This window comes from Saimiri boliviensis, chromosome 6 (genome assembly GCF_048565385.1).
Source record: "Saimiri boliviensis isolate mSaiBol1 chromosome 6, mSaiBol1.pri, whole genome shotgun sequence".
Classification (NCBI taxonomy): domain Eukaryota; kingdom Metazoa; phylum Chordata; class Mammalia; order Primates; family Cebidae; genus Saimiri; species Saimiri boliviensis.
The window spans coordinates 44216600-44233785 of NC_133454.1; the positions used below are offsets into that span (position 1 = coordinate 44216600).

A 17186-nucleotide genomic window follows, 5' to 3' on the forward strand; every position below is an offset into this window, starting at 1 on the left:
AGCTCACTGCACCCTGGAACTGGTGTGCTCAAGAAATCCTCCCGCCCCGGCCTCCCGAATAGCTGAGACTAACTATAAGCACACGACACCACACTGGCTAATTTAATTTAATTTATTGCTATTTTTGTAGAGACGGGAGTCTTCCCCATGTTGCCCAGGGTGGTCTTGAACTCCTGATTTCAAGCAATCCGCCCCACTTGGCTTTCCAAAGTGCCGAGATTACAGGCGTGAGCCACCGGGTCCGCCGCTCTGGTGTTTTTAAAGGACGTAGACCCAGTAGTGATTACTGTGGGACGACAGAAAGGGTCCCACCCCAAGATCGATGTGGTTCAGGGGAAAGCCTTTCCCCAAAGAATGTCGCCGAGTTTACAAGAGGAGAGCCAAGGCCACGCCCCCGCCCTCCCTCACAGCCCTCTCGTCACAGCAGCTTGGTTCTCTCGTGGCCTGCTTTGTTGCTTTTCTGCTCAGCAGCCTCCTTCACAGAACTGTGATTTCCCCGACTCCTCCCTTTCCCCCCTTCCTCCCGCACTCCCCTTCTTCCAGCAGGTGTTTATAGAACATCTACGGAGCCTGGGCCAAGCCCAGAGTGAGGAGCTGGGTACTGGGGTGGCAGAAGACCAGGCATTGCCTTGAGCCTGTGTATGAGCTTCATCTCAAAGCCAGGAATCTCCTGTTCCTCTGTAATCGATGTGGAAGAAGGCGTGGTGGTGCATAGCTGCTCTCAGCCACTTCCACCACTCCTCAGAAGATGAACGCTGGATCCAGGAAGAGATTGTCAAGGCCAATGTCTGCCTCTCTTTTTTGATCATTTTATCCAGTTAATGATTTTTCCTCTTTTTTTATCTGCTTATGGTCTGAATCTATTTAGAGGCAATAAAGATTTTCCTCTGGCTGAATGAGCCAGAGGGAAGTCACACCCTAGAATGGACACAGGGTTTCTGCACCCTCTTGGCAGACCTCAATCCTCACATCAGAGCCAGGCACTGGGCAGGCCTTTGTCTACCCTACGGCTTTAGTTGTGCTACTCAGCATTCTTGCTATGACCGAGTTTTATCAGGGCAAAATCTTTCCCACATTTTCACAGTTCTCTTTACCTATTTTAGGAATGCTAAGCAGTGGTTGTGGATGGTATTCTTTGTACTTTGCAGAGATTTTCAGGAACTGGTAGTCGCTGATCATTTTTAGGGCGAAAGTACAACATTACTTGGTATTACTTTCATTGATAAATTTTATTTTGTGAGGGTGCCTGCTTGCTTTAAATGGAAAACTTTGCTCTGTTCCAACCAGCACTTAAAAAATTTGTATGGAGGCTGGGAACTGTGGCTCACGACTGTAATTCCAGCACTTTGGGAGGCTGAGGCGAGTAGATCACAAGGTCAGGAGTTCGAGGCCAGCCTGGCTAACATGGTGAAACCTCGTCTCTACTAAAAATACAAAAAAAAAAACTGGGTGTTGTGGCATGCACCTGTAATCCTGGCTACTCAAGAGGCTGAGGCAGAATTGCTTGAACCTGGGAGGCAGAGATTGCAGTGAGCTGAGATCGTGCCACTGCACTCCAGCTTGGGCGCCAGAGTGAGACTCTGTGTCACAAAAAAAAAAAAAAAAAAAAAAAAAAAAAAAAAAAAAAAAAAAAAAAAAGTATGGAACACATTTTGCTCACACTCTTTCAAAATCTGACTTAAAACAATTTCCAGAGAAAGAACCTGAGGCTTAGCTGGTACTGGATGATAGTAAAATATGGCCTAATAAATTGCATAACATTTGAGTTAACACCCAGTATTTTATTTTTTTGAGAACATGTCAGAGAAGCCATATAATTGTACCTGAACACACTCATGTTTGGTAATACTAAGCCTGTACCAACCTGTTTTCTTTCTCATCTTAATCTGTCTCCAAAGAGCCTATCTCTTCAGATCAACAAATGCCTTGACCAGACTCTTTATCATTAATCAAATTTCATTCATTCAACACATATTTATTAAATGCCTACTTATTTTGGATATTGTATTTTGACTTCCAAGTGCCTGTAGGTTAGTGGAGAAGAAAGACAAAGAGGCAATGTAAATAGTGCATAGGTGTTAAAATATAGGTGTCAAGAACTGGCATAGTCTAGGATTTTATCCCACTTACAAACTAACAAGTTGGCCTGTTACTGTTTCATGGATGCTGTCAAAAGATACAGCACTCCTGTATCAAAGAACTTTATTATTCACTGCAAAAGTAGTAGTCAGAGCTTTATGTTGGTTTGTGTTTTGTTCCTAAGCCTCCCAAGTCCTGTGGAGACAATGCAAACAGACTATGATGGATGCCTGAAATGGGTTGCATTACAAGAGAGGAGCACTAAGCTAAAGGAATTTGCCTCTTTTAGGCTTCACAGAATTAAGCCTGCTCTTTGTGATTGGGGAGATGTTATCCCATCCCTCAAGGTTGCTTGCTACAAACACTACCCGGAGAAATGGCTGGATAAAAAGCTGAGCATTGGAGTGGCAGACCAGCAAGAATGATCAGAGAAGTTCAAGGTCCATGGCAGAGAGTCTGGAATACCAAGCAAGAATGATCAAAGAAGTTCAAGGGCCATAGCAGAGAGCCTCTTCCAACATAGTACAGTGGACTATACACTACATATGAAGACCAGCTAATCTAGTCTTGGGAGAACCAAGAGAGGCTTCTGAAAGAGATGACATCTATGCCAAACCTTGAAGGTCAAACAGGAATCAGCCACATGAACAGAAGGAGGAGAGCATTCTGGATAGGAGGAACATTATGTATAAAACTCTGAAGTAAATGATACACTCCAAGAAGTTTTTCATTCCCTGTCACATTCATCTCCATATTGAGCTCCAATTTTAAACACATAGAATTAAAGTCAGTGTGTGACTCTGGAAAGTCTAAATTCAATATACTTCTGTGAACTGCACTGACTCCTGGAATCTTTACATTAATGTCACATAAAATTCACAGCTAATTATTGTCTACTCAGTTCATAACATTTCCACCTTTTCTGGTAACTCTTTTTTTACTCCACAGTCCACCTGGTTAACAGTGAGGCTCTGTAAAAGCATAACTTTAACTATGGCTACAGTTCATTGGCTCCTAGTTTGGAAACTGACTCATGCTGAACTAATCCCCTTTCCCTGGGAGTTTAAAATCAAGGTTAGGAGATTTTTAACGTACCGCCTGCTTTCTAACAGATGCATTATAACCTTTGTTTTTTTTGCCTTGTATTCTGAAAACAGAAGAGAAATCAACAGAAGCATTATAACCTCTGTATTTTTTACCTTGTATTCGGAAAACAGAAGAGAAATATAGAAAACTCTCTGAGTTATGTATAGCACACCAGAGATTGGAACAGTTTATGAGCAACATCTCTACCTCTGGTTTCTGAGACATCCTTGAATCCTTATAATAAATTCCTCTTTAACTTTAGAAATTATGTAATTTTCTTTTTTAATTTTTATTTATTCATTTATTTTATTTTGAGACGGACTCTCGCTCTGTCATCTAGGCTGGAGTGCAATGGTGTGATCTCAGCTCATTGCAACCTCCATCTCCCAGGTTCAAGCAATTCTCCTGCCTCAGCCTCCTGAATAGCTGGGCCTACAGGTGCATGCCACCACAGCTGGCTAATTTTTGTAGAAATTGTCAGATTTTCAATGCCACTAGTGAATTAAAAAACTTACATAGGGTTAGACAAGATTAGATCCCACAAAATGCACAAAACTTTATTTTAATTATTTCAATAATATTTATTCAATATCCACTTTATATCATGACTTTTATGTCATGCATTCTGCAAGGTGCTAGGGATATAAACTCAGTCCTGTCCCTTGCATGTATTACTGTTTATAAGGTACATTTTAGATTGTGAGACAATTGTTTTAAATATTAACTTGCATCCAGAACCGATTTCCTCCAAAACATTCCACCTTGAAACAATCAATTGTGCCAAGATTCTTAGGGTTGTATAAGTTGATTCTTCCACAGTCAACATATGGTCTGAGGGGAGGAGATGTCAGTTTCCAGCCCAAGGGTCTACTGGGCAATCATATCAGTACATACTACACAGCTCTTCAAAACATTTCTAGAATGGAATTGTAATTTCCAGTCTGGAAAAATGACATAATCTAGAAAGGATGATTGGGGAATAAAACATGGGCCTAGAGGGAAACTCAGTGCTAGCATTTACATTATTAAAACATAAAGTTTTGTAGAATCAAGTATGATGATAATTTATTTTTTTTGAGACAGTTTCACTCTGTCACCCAGGCTGGCGTGCAGTGGCATGATCTCAGCTCACAGCAACCTCTGCCTCCTAGGTTCAAGTGATTCTCCTGCCTCAGCCTCCTGAGTACATGGGACTATAGGCGTGCACCATGATGCCAGCTAATTTTTGTATTTTTAGTAGAGACAGGGTTCCACCATGTTGGCTGGGCTGGTCTTGAACTCCTGACCTCAAGTGATCCACCTCACTCAGCCTCCTAAAGTACTGGGATTACAGGCATGAGCCACCATGCCCAGCCAATGATCAATTTTTTTACAAAAGAAAAGTAATTTATTAAATATTCTCCTGGACAGAAGTCCTTTAAAAACTTACATTTACTTTTTAATCTATATACCACCAATAAATAATTGCACTTAAGTACATGAATAACTAACTTCTCACTTATTATCTTTCTATATATATCTAGATGTGTGTATATTTACAGTTTCTTCTTTGGAGGAAAGAAACTTCTCTCTCTCTTTTCTCCTGTTCTTGAACATCCTCTCCCCCAACACCTGCCTACAAAACCACCAACATTAATAACCTAGTGTGCACACATGCATATGCAGGTTTCTTGGTTAATGCTTTACAAAAATGGAATTTTACTTTCCTCCCCCAAGAGCATTTCATAGAAATTCTTCTAAGTCAACCTAGTGACACTGAAAATAGACAATTTCTAAAGTTAAAGAGGAATTTTTGATGGTACCATATTATATATGTAAATATTTTGTAATATATTCAGTAATTTCTTAGTCAGGTATTAACTTTGTTTCCAGGTTTTGCCACAACAAACATTGTAACAATAAAAATCCTATGTGCAAGTCTATACATACCAGTGTTTTTATTTCTATAGGAGTAATTTCTGGACCAAATGAAGGCAGTGATACAGGATACTGGCCCACTTGACGTCTTGATTCCGCATCTTCTGGTCGTAAAAGAGACAGCAGCACGCTTGACAGGTCAAATTCTGTGGCATGGTTTTTAGAATTGGTCCTGGAATTTCAGCTCAAAATCTGTCTCCTTATCCCTATTAATGAGTTTGTGAGCAAAGTTTACAATTTAATAGATCTTTTCTTTTCTCTCTCTTTCCTTCCTTCCTTCGTTTTCTCTTCCTTCCTTCCTTCTTTCTTTCTTATTTATTTCTTCTTTCTTTCTTTCTTTCTTAAGACAGAGTCTCACTCTGTTGCCCGGGCTGGAGTGCAGTGGTGCAATCTTGGCTCACTGCAGCCTCTGCCTCCTGGTTTCAGGCGATTCTCCTGCCTCAGCCTCTCCAATAGCTGGGATTATAGGCACCCACTATCACACATGGCTAATTTTTGTATTTTTAGTAGAGATGGGGTTTCGCCATGTTAGCCAGCCTAGTCTTGAACTCCTGACCTCAAGTGATCCACCTGCCTTGGCCTCCCAAAGTGCTGGGATTACAGGCATGAGCCACTGTGCCCAGCCTTCAATAGATCTTTTTCTATTTGAACTAGCTAGAGAGGATTCTGTTGTCTGTCACTAAAAATCTTAGCTGATCCACTGTATTTTAAATTTTAGTAAAGGACAGCAAAATATTTTGAATAAAATGCTGTCCGTAATCAAGATGATGATGACACACTCCCCTCCTTGATAGAGAAAGGGCTTTGGGTTACTCTTCCAGAAAAGGTAAAAGATGAATACAAATCTATTAACTAATTTCTTGGGAGGAATTAACATTGCATGACTTATATTCAACTAGAGAGACCTGCTTATCTTTCATCAGTGCTACTGCACAGTGGATGACCTAACTCCATGTAACTCCCTCTTCCTGAGACAGGGTTTTACTCTGTTGCCCAGGCTGGAGTGCACTGGTGCGACCTTGGCTCACTGCAACCTCCCCAACCCGAGTTCAAAGGATTCTCCTGCCTCAGCCTCCCGAGTAGCTGGGAGTGCACACCATGAGTAGCAAGTGCATGCCACCACACCCGGCTAATTTTTGTATTTTAGTAGAGGCAGGATTTCACCATGTTGGCCAGACTAGGCTGGTCTAGAACTCCTGAGCTCAGGTGATTTACCTGCCTCGGCCTCCCAAAGTGCTGGGATTACAGGTGTGAGCCGTAGCACCCAGCCCCTCTTTCTTTATAAATGTGAGAATTGCCAAAAAGAAATGTCAGAGCTTCTTCATTCCTCTCCTATTATCCAACAAGACACATTGATTTCCTGATGTTGGTTGGTTGCTTTTTGGGTACAAATAAAAGAAGAGAGACACAAGGCACTGTTTTTTTTTTTTAAACCACCTATATGGCAGATTTCATTCAATAGCCACAAGAAAGACTGATTTGAAAACTTATGCCTTCCCGAGCCCCTCACCTTTTATATTTTTTTCTGAAACTTTCACACTTAAAAACAATCATTTGAAGATGTAAATAAAAACCAAATCAAATAGTGCATGTGTTTAAGTCATTTATTTAAGTACAGGCATTGTTTTAAATTTGCACCTTGTCTTGTAACACATTTCATACCCAGAGAACAGGTCTGAGAACAAGTATGTAAAAGGATTATTTGACAAAGTTTTAACGAAAGTGCTTACAGCTTATTTGTTTCAGATATACAGAATCGCCAGTCACAAAGAGCCACTAAGTGGCAATACATTCACAAACTTGCCTGGGAAGTAAAATATTTTACATATTTACACTGTACATTTAAATGGGATACTCTGAAGCATTATCATTATCAATAAACTCTTAGCAAAAAGTTCTCTTAAACCCTATGGCACTTAACAAAGGATATTGATTTTATGGAGGTAAGAGTTTTCCAGTTAATTCCCATCTTTGCCATAACCTAAGTGGATTTTTACTCCCCCCACCCCAGTACCCATATTTACCTCCTACACAGAGTAGCTTGTATTAGCTTATCACCGACCAAACCTTTGTTAATAGCAGTTGGAATTTTGTTGGCATCAATGTATTTACAATGTAAGAGTGAATTATTTAGAGGGGAGTCTCTAAAAATTAAAATAATCTCATTATACCCTGTTTTAAATGGACTTTGCAGTATAAAATTTATGGTTATAGAAATCTAGTATCGAAACAAGTGTGTAATTTATAAGGTACTTATTAGAATTGATTTCCCCATGACTTACTCCATTTACATGTTTATTTTAATAATGATTATATCTTTCAGAAAACAAGTTATGAATATAAAAATGACTATTATAAGTTACCATAGCTATATAAAAAATGAACATTAAAATGCAGCGGCTTATATTTTAAAAATACATAGAAATTTGCTCTACTTCTTTAACGAAGTGCTTTATAAAAGTATAAAAATGTAAAAGGTGCTATTTTCAAGAATTTTATGTTTTCCTGATACTTGAGCTAGACCAACATGCAAACATTACAATAGTGCAATTGAACAACTGGCCATCAATTGCCTTTGAATTTAAATAGTAGATTCCAGCACAGTCTGGGCCTCAAAGCAGTTTCATCCTTACCTAACTTACATAACTGTTAATACAGCCTAAACTCACCAAAAAAAAAGCTGACTTCATTTCACCTTTTGTGCATACACATAGACTCAGAGTATATACTGAAATATAATTTGAAAGCTGATCATTAAAAATGTGAGAGTTAAATTAAAATATTAACTCTGAGTATCTTAAAATTGCATAGAAAATGCAGGCCATGGTTCATGAAAGTTTTACTTAAATAACCAGATGAACAGGCCGGGTACAGAGGATCATGCCTCTAATTCCAGCACTTTGGGAAGTTGAGGCGGGCGAATCACCTGAGGTCAGGAGTTTGCAACTAGCCTGGCCAACATGGTGAAACCCCTGTCTCTACTAAAAATACAAAAATTAGCAGGCACGGTGGTGGGCGCCTGTAATCCCAGCTACTCGGGAGGCTGAGGCAGGAGAATTGCTTGAACCCAGGAGGCGGAGGCAGCAGTGAGCCAAGATTGCACCACTGCACTTCAGCCTGGGCAACAGAGCCAGACTCCATCTCAAAAATAATAATAATCAGATAAATAGAAAAAGAAGAAAGACAGAATTTACAAATATATATTAAATAAGAAATCAAGTGTTATTTATTCTTTACCATACACGTTTGCATTGAAAAGTTCATATTTGATTTTTGAGCTTTTTGAGCTCAGGATTGGTCAGAGCTTGAAGTTTAAAACAGTTGACAGATTTAAGGAATAGCTTTCATGTTAGTTACTTCATCTTCATTAGCTTGGAGTTGCATGGGAACCATGTAAACTAACCCCAGCACTTTGTATCTAAGTAAGGCAATGATTAGAAGGATAATAATAATATAGTTCTTTCTTAAATCTCTGTCAGTTCCAGATCTCTATACACTTCACCAACACCGATCATTATTCTTAGTTTATAATGATGAAACAGGCTAGGTATGAAAAATGGAAAATAAGATTAGGTCATGAAGCAAATATAAATGAAACAAGATAAAATCCACTCCTGTTGACTATCACGGTATTGAGATCAGGAAAGCACGCTCTCTGTAGTTAAAGCAGATTATCTTCGCTGACATCTGTTGGTCTTTATCCTGAATTAGGAGAGAAATCCCCGGAGGTTCTGTATGGCAACTGAAGAGTTAGGAAAGCCAAAATAAATCATAAGTGATTTACTCTAGATAAATTACTGAGAGAATCATAGTGACAGGCCCTTAGGAACTCTGCCTTAGAATTTCCCAAGGGCTTGGTAAATGATCCTGCAGAGAAGACTGAACCCCAGGTTGTAAGATCTGACTTGCTGGCATTTTAGGGACTTGGCCAAGGTTCCCGCTTGATACTGAGGACTAAAATGTCCCACCTGAAAAGAAGTATTCTGCTTGCAATTAAAGAAAATGTGCGCTGGGCACATTGGTACACACCTGTAATCCCAGCACTTTGGGAGGCTGAGGCAGGTGGATAACCTGAGGTCAGGAGTTTGAGACCAGTCTGGCCAACATGGTGAAACTCCGTCTCTACTAAAAAAAAAAAAAAATACGTAAATAAACAAAATTTAAAAATTGCTGGGTGTGGTGGTAAGCACCTGTAGTCCTAACTATTTGGGAGGCTGAGGCAGGAGAATCGCTTGAATCTAGGAGGAGGAGGTTGCAGTCAGCTGAGATTGGACCATCACACTCCAGCCTGAGCGACAAGAGTGAGACTCCGTCTCAAAACAAAAAAAAAGGCTGGGTGCGGTGGCTCACGCCTGTAATCCTAGCACTTTGAGAGGCCAAGCTTGGCTGATTGCCTGAGCTTAGGAGTTCAAGACCAGCCTGGGCAAATGGTGAAAACCTATCTCTACTAAAATACAAAAATATTAGTCAGGTGAGGCAGTGTATGCCTGTGATCCCAGCTACTTGGGAGGCTGAGGCAGAAGAATTGCTTGAACTCAGGGGGTGAAGGTTATAGCAAGCCAAGATGGTGCCATTGTACTCCAGCCTAGATGACAGAGCAAGACTGCGTCTCAAAAAAAAAAAAAAAAAAAAAAAAAGCAAAACAAAACAAACAAAAAAAGAAAATGTGAAAATGGACAGCTCTGAGGAAATGGGAAAAACCAGTTGCTGAGAGAGCTGCAGTAACAGTAAGTCAATCTCACGAAGGGATGCCTACTTCCTGTCTCTGCTCCTCAGCTATGTTCTCTTCATAAGCAGAAATCTGTGACCAGGAAACTCTCTGTATGGTGAGGTTGCCTGGCCTAAGTCCTTGGCTTATCTGAAAGCCCTTAATAATCCAGCCCTTAATAATCCCCCACAGTTTCAGAGGAATTTCTAGGACTGCTAATCTTCTGTTGGCTTACTAGGGATTCAGGTCCTCATCTATAACCTCAATAGGTGCTTTGACCATGTGTCTCGTGGGCTCCACTATGGATATAACAGGATGTACTTAGAAAATTCCATTTTTGGGTTTGTTTTTTCCTCTTTGCAATCAGTTTCTCAGGTTAAAAAAAAATTCCTTTATCTTTGTTTGAAAGAGAAAACCACCACCTGAAACTTCCTAAATGTTCATGAGTCAAACAGGATGATAACATTTACCCCATTGTTATTGTCTCTGCGTTTTATTTAATGTCATAAGCATAAGGTGTGGACCCAAAGAACAAATACAGAGTTTTGCAGTTGTGCTGGGTAATGCGTAAGTTTTGTATGTACCTGGGATACTAAGGTTGTAAATCACAAAGATGAAAAATGTTAGGAGGGAAGTAAAGCAGAAAGCCCAAGTCAGACAGTGAATTAGGGATTAAGTGGGAGTGGTGGAAAGGCAGGCTAAGAACATTTACAGAGAGAGAAAAATAGCAGAGACTCTCTCAGAACAAGAATTCTTTGTCTAGCTTTCAGGAAGTGTCTCTACTGGGTGTGGAGGAAAAAAAGGAGATGTGGGACATTTCAGAGCAGACACTGCCCAGACTAGATCTTTTATCCTCCCATGCATGTGCACATATACACCTCAGTTCCATTATAAGCTTTTGGTGGAAAAGGTAAAGTATTTTATTGAAAAAGCCTCACAGTTCTGACTCTTTGTCCTTTTCATCCAGGTAGTATTCATCATCTGTGGTTGTGTCTGTATCACAATCTGAGTCTACTGGGTCGTCTTCATAGATATTAAGTGGTTCACTTGGAGATAAGCCATCTTCTGGCATCTGACTACTGGGAAAATTTGAGCTTAATGACTCTGAGGGGTTGAGAGGGTTCATCGAATCATCTTTCAGGAAGCCCGGGTTCTTAAGAAAACTTGGTTTCCATAATCTTCCTTGTGTAAGTGACCTCTTCACATTGTCTAAGAAAGCTAACTGTTGTTCTTTCCCAAAGATCCCATAGTCGATAGGTCTGCATATAGATGTTGCAGACTTGGGACCTGCTTTTGTCCTGCTGCGAAAAGTCCAATTTTCATTTCCATCACAGGAGGGGAGTTCAGAAAAAGATTTGAATCTTCGACTGTACCCATTGTTGACAGAGAATTCATTCCCAAGGGTCAGTCGACTCAGGGCATTGACAATAGAAGTGTTTTCAGAAAAATGGCGCTCCCTGACTTTTGGAGGATGACTTTTTCGTAGCAGATCACCATGCACATTAATACTTTTTAAACTCTTTGAACGATAGATGTATGGCTCAGGTTCCCACTCCAGAGATGAAGCACTCCTTTGTTGCTGCGGAAAACTGGCCAGTGGGATGCTTACTCCAGATTTCTGTGCAGGCTCCAGTGGAAAAGGAGGGCTCAGCCTCCTCTGATCGTCAGAGAATTCTGCTTCCCCGAGGCTGGTGAATGTGAGCAGGGATGGGGCTCCTGATTCTCTTTCTAAATTCTGAGCTACTGTGACATCTTTAGAATTCTCATGCTGTTGTGATTCTGGGACATTTTTTAACTCATTCGGATGTCGTTGTGAAATGCTGTTAGACTTCTGGTTGCTGACATGTGTAGAAGGTTCTCTGTTGGGTAGTAAAGTAGTGGGGAGAGGCTTCTCAGACTTCTTCATGTGCAATCCATCCTCACTCAACCTGCTTTCACCTCTGGATTCTGCAGACTTAGGAGTAGGCTCAGGGAAGAGTGGGTTGCACTCCACTGTGCCAACAGGTAAATGGTCAAAGCCAGACCTACTCCTACTTTTGGGGAAGATAGTAGCTACATGTCTTCTAGGGCTTACATCTTTAGCTGGGAATTTTCTGCTTGCTTTAGACATGGCTGCCAATCTGTGTTTACCTGAAGATCTATATTCCCCCTTTACTAGGTCTTCCAAGGTGGTTTTATTTTTATTGTTTCCTTCAGGAAGGGAAGGTTGATCCCATGCTAACTGCATTTCATCTTCAGCCTTCCTGCTCTCTGTCATATCTGCCTTCTGACTTCTTTGAGGTAATTCCCTAGGTCCAGACTGCAGATTCTCTAAGTCTGGTTCATCTGACTGAGTCTCCTCACCAAGCCGTAGTTTATGCAGTGCTGGAGTAAGAGCAAAGACTTGGCCGTCTGAGTGAGAAAGTGTTTCATTAGTCATTTTTTGGCAGTTGGTTTCAATGTCCCCTCTGCCTTCCTTAGGCTGTGAGCCATTGGAGCCATCACCTACAGCTGTGGATATGTGATCTTTCTGAGGACACTTCCCACTTCCAATAAACGGAATGGCTCTACCACTCCCTGTACACTCCCAAGAACTTCTTCTGGTTTGGGAATTTCCAATTTTATTTTCTGAAAGAGCTGGAAGACTAGAGGGACCACTGTCACTTGAATTAACGGATTGTTGGCAATTTTCGGATCTTTCTTCAGAAACATTTTTTCCCTGAAGCATCAATAAAGTATGCAGGGTTTCACTTTGCAATTTTTTGCCTCCTTCTTTCCTGTTTTCTGAATCCTCTAAAGGTGTTTTGGCTAAATTATCTGAAAAAATCTCTCGAACGTTAGATTCCTCTTTAGGAAGAGAAACAGCTGCCTCAGTAGAAGCCGTTTCCTGTAATGCAGGCTCTAGGAGCCCCCTTTTTGATAATTGGAAGGCAGTCGTATTTTCAGCGGTCAGACTCTGATCAGAGTTGACCGACATCTTTAGATCTTCACACGAAGGTGTTCCTGACTGCTCTCGTGTAGAATAATTCTGTGCATCTTTTTCTAAAGCATTAGGAAATGTTTCAGTCTCCACTTGAGGTGATTCTATTAGTGAATCAGTATTTTGTGTATACTGTTGAAGGAGGTTACAGAATGTTTTGCTGGGTTTCCTCGGTAGAGTGTAATATATTGAGACCACCTCCAGACATTTTACATTATCTTCATCACCAGAAACAGAAAACATACTAGTTGTCTTAACTTTATGTAAAGTTTTTTCCCGTTCTTTTCCTGACAAGTCTGAACAAAAAGGTAAAGGGTCTTCATTTGAAAGGGCAAATAGACTTCTCCTGGAGGCAGCCACTTTACCTTCCTTCTCAGTGCATTCTTGGAAGTTTTCCTTTTGGTGGTGTCTTTTGGTTAAAGAACAATCTCTAACAGATGAGCCACTTTCCACAGGGCAAATAATTCTCTCCCAAAGCCTTGATGTTTGCTCAGAAGCGTCCATGCCTGAGGCCAATGACTTCTTTCTTTCTTCTCTTCCAGTGGAGGCATGTGGCTCCCCTGAGGGACACGACGTAGCCCTCTTGGTGAGGAACGGAAGTGGTCCTTTTCTAAAAGAAGTGGATCCACCGCTTTTCACATTTGTCATTCTCTCTGTGGTTTCAGGTGCTCCCAGGGCTGAGTCTGAAATGACTTTGGAACATTCAGTCACTGACTCAGGAGAACTGGGACTAAATTTGTTTAATGTAGAGTTCCCCATTGTATCTTCCACATTATTTTTGATTTGGAAGGGAAGTGGCCCATTCCTCAATGAAGCAGGCATTATTTGACTTCCTGACTGTCTGCCATGTAGGAGAAAACTGCTTGATTTTCTTGGCAAGGTACAATAAATTGTGTCAAGCTCAGAAGCTTTGGAATTGCTTTGATTTGCTTCAATGAGGCTCCTGCGACCACTGGTGGGTACTTTTCTATTTTCTGTTTTGCTTAACTTTTCAATACAGGATATACGATGCCTTATTTTTCCTTTTCCCCTTCCGGTCCTAAAAGGAGAGTGTGAATGGCATTTGACAACATCAACCACTTCATCATGTGCGGGCACATGACTATCATTTCTCTCTTGGCTTTCTGAGTGACTTACAACAAACTGATTATTTTGGTCCTTCCCAGCATTGTCTTTTTCTTTTCTTTCTCCCAGTGATGAATCTTTGTCTGAAGGACTTCTCCTGGAGAACACTGTAGTAGATGGAACCACAGGAGCATCAATGGAAGCATTATTGGAGGGTGAGGAATCTGGTATTGCAGCTGATGACAGAGCTAAAGAATCACACGAGGTCTTGTGGCCGGCAGCCAACTTGCCACAGTTGGTACAATGAATTGCGGCACATTGTTCTCCCTCAGTATCTAAAATAACAGGCTTTTCTAGAGATTGTGCATTTTGAGTATCAGTCAGTGCGGAGCTCCAGTGGTTATTTGTAACAATGCTTGAAATATCTTCATTAGTTACAGTTAATTCCTGGTGACAACCTTGGTCTGGCCTGGGGAGAGATGGTGGTGTTCTGTATTCCTGAATGAAAGAAAGGGAAGCTGTCGAGCCAAGTTTTCTGTTCCCAGTAAACCTCTTATCTTGTTTAGTGTCACTGGATTTATCTTTATACGGTATATACGTTTTGGAGGTATCTTTCCGGGAAGAGACTCTGGGTGACTTTTTTGAACTTATTGTGGTAGATGCATTAAAATCCAACCTGTTGCTCTTGGCTGAGTCCTGGGAGAAGGGATTTTGAAAATCAGGTAAAGGGTTTGAGATCCCTGTCTGTGAAACAGGTTGGGGTATTTCACTTGCCTTTTTTGTCTGGTCCATCATGCTTAGCTGTCTGTCTTCTTTTGAAATAAATTCATTTAAGTCTTTCTCACTATTTACTTCTGTGATATTGGGCTGGCTTTTGGCAAGAGGCAGAGAGTCAGTTGAACTGCTGTTGGTTATAGTGACTTCTGCATGGCTTCTCATTGGATGAGAGGCAGGCTTATTAAGAATAATTTTCGGCAAAGTGCCTGTGGGATTCTGCAAGTTGGAACTCTGAGAATTCCTTCTGTCATCAGAAATCTGGGAAAAGGAAGTTTTGAATGAGGGTACTGGAGTCTGAGCAATTCCAAACGAGGAAGCTTCTTTGTTTATATGTACGTCTACAGGAGAATTGTCCTCCTGTTGACTTACCAACTCACCAGATTTGATGTGACAGCTTGAACCAGTCATGGAGCAAACATTTGGCGTGCCAAAATGAGGAGTCAACTGGTTCTCATTACCATGTGATACCTCCATCCTCTCCAGTGTGGATGTCTGAAAATCAAACTGCCAGGGAGATGGCTCTTCTTGGCCTCTGGAAACATCTGTTCCATAACCAGAAGAAAATGATTCCCATTGTTCAGAAGAAACACTATGGCCATGAATAGCTGATGCACTATTTGCTTCCATGGAAATCATTTCAAATTCTCTGTCAGAAGAACTGAATGAATTCCTGCTTCGATGAAAGTCAGACCAGGAAGAATGTGCTATCTGCTGACCCCCAAAAGGACTTTGTCCAAATCTCCTCTGTTCTCTGCTTTGTCCAAAGGTATTGCTGAAGAAAGATCTGGCAAATGGGTTGCTTTGATGGTAGAATGGCATATTCTCTGAGTTCTCAAAAGTGTCAGGACTCATTGCATTCTCCATGGGGGCATTTAAACTAACATGGTGGTAAATATTCTCTGAATGGTATGATTCATAGCTCCTATTCTCCTGAAAGTACCTGGGATACGCATACTTGTCAGCAGGGTCAATTTCCATTGGTGATGGTGCCCTCAGGAACTCTGCCTGGTTCTGCCTATCTCTAGAGAAATCCGATCTGTTCCATATGATGGATGATAAAGGAGTTCTCTTTGGACTCTGCCGGTGCCTTAGTGGTACAAACACACTCTTGTTCTGAGTTGTGGCTGGAAAATGTAAGCTTCTTGCTGTGAAATGCCCTGTGGCTGGTAAGGCCGACCGTTGCCTACTGTCAAAACACAGCGAAGTACTTCCAAAAGTATTCTTTTGCACAGGATCTTCTGTAAAGGCTCTGGGCTCCCTTGTTCTATACATATCATAAATTGTCCTTGTCCTAGGAGAAAATGTTTTAAAACCTTCCCTAGGAGTTCCTGGTCTTAGGATGTCATAGATAGACATATTGGAAGTGTCATTATAGTGTTTTTTGTGCCTTTCTGAGATATTACCATGTCTGTTCCTGCTGGAATAAAAATGACTAAAATGTGTTCTTGATCCATAGTTGAGGGGCGTTCTGGTGTTCACCGAGCTTGCAGACTGTTCCTGAGCCAATTTGCTATCCAAGTCATCTAAAACTGAAAACAGAATGTGAATCAACTTTTTTATATATTTTTTAGAGTTTAGTTATGATTTGAATCATTGAAGCCTCCTTTTTAAGAAACATAATCATTTATAATATTTTTATCATATTATCATAAATGTAATTTTGATTATATTTTTAAGATAGACGGATTTTTACAAGATTATAGTGAAAATTTCTTTCCTACTTTTTCAAATCACATTTTTTCAAACTAAACCTTTCATAATTCCTTAAGACAATAGAACTATATTTTTCTAACAGTGAATTTTAATCACGGTTTCTTTTTTTTTTTTTTTTTGTGACGGAGTTTTGCTCTTGTTACCCAGGCTAGAGTGCAATGGTGCGATCTTGGCTCACTGCAACCTCCGCCTCCTGGGTTCAGGCAATTCTCCTGCCTCAGCCTCCTGAGTAGCTGGGATTACAGGCACGCACCACCATGCCCAGCTAATTTTTTGTATTTTTAATAGAGACGGGGTTTCACTATGTTGACCAGGATGGTCTTGATCTCTTGACTTTGTGATCCACCCGCCTTGGCCTCCCAAAGTGCTGGGATTACAGGCGTGAGCCACTCTGCCCAGCCATGGTTTCTTTTAGTGCATCTAAAATGTACTGAGTTTTTCTAAGATATGGGCTAGTAATAAAAAAGAATTAATAATGCATTGAATAATTAGATAACTGTTAGTATTATTAAGCCTTGTCTTTCTGTTTCTTTCATGTCACTAGTTTGCTACAATATTTCCACCTCTGTATACCTCCTGGGATCATAATAGAAATGAACCTCTTACAGAGCATATGATTTCTGTGTTGTACTGTTAAGAAAACAGCATTTTTGGCCAGGCAACGCAACTCACGCCTGTAATTCCAGCACTTTGGGAGCTTGAGGTGGGCAGATCACCTGAGGTCAAGAGTTCGAGACCTCAGGTAAAACCCTGAGGGTTTTCAACATGGTGAAACCCCATCTCTACTATAAATACAAAAATTGGCCAGGCGTGGTGGTGCACACCTGTAATCCCCACTACTCAGGAGGTTGAGGCAGGAGAACTGCTTGAACCCGGGAGGCA

The 17186-nt window shown here is 40.8% G+C and overlaps 1 protein-coding gene across 6 annotated transcripts in view; it reads right to left on the reverse strand.

The window, feature by feature from the left end:
- Positions 1 to 6672: 6672 nt before the first annotated feature.
- Positions 6673 to 17186, reverse strand: part of EXPH5 (exophilin 5) — an 85193-nt gene continuing 74679 nt past the window's right edge. For all 6 annotated transcript variants that reach the window (XM_074400538.1, XM_074400537.1, XM_074400539.1 and 3 more), the window contains one exon: positions 6673 to 16120. In XM_074400538.1, coding sequence (XP_074256639.1) covers positions 10725 to 16120 — 5396 coding nt within the window. In that variant the 3' untranslated portion in view covers positions 6673 to 10724. The remainder of the gene's footprint in view (positions 16121 to 17186) is intronic.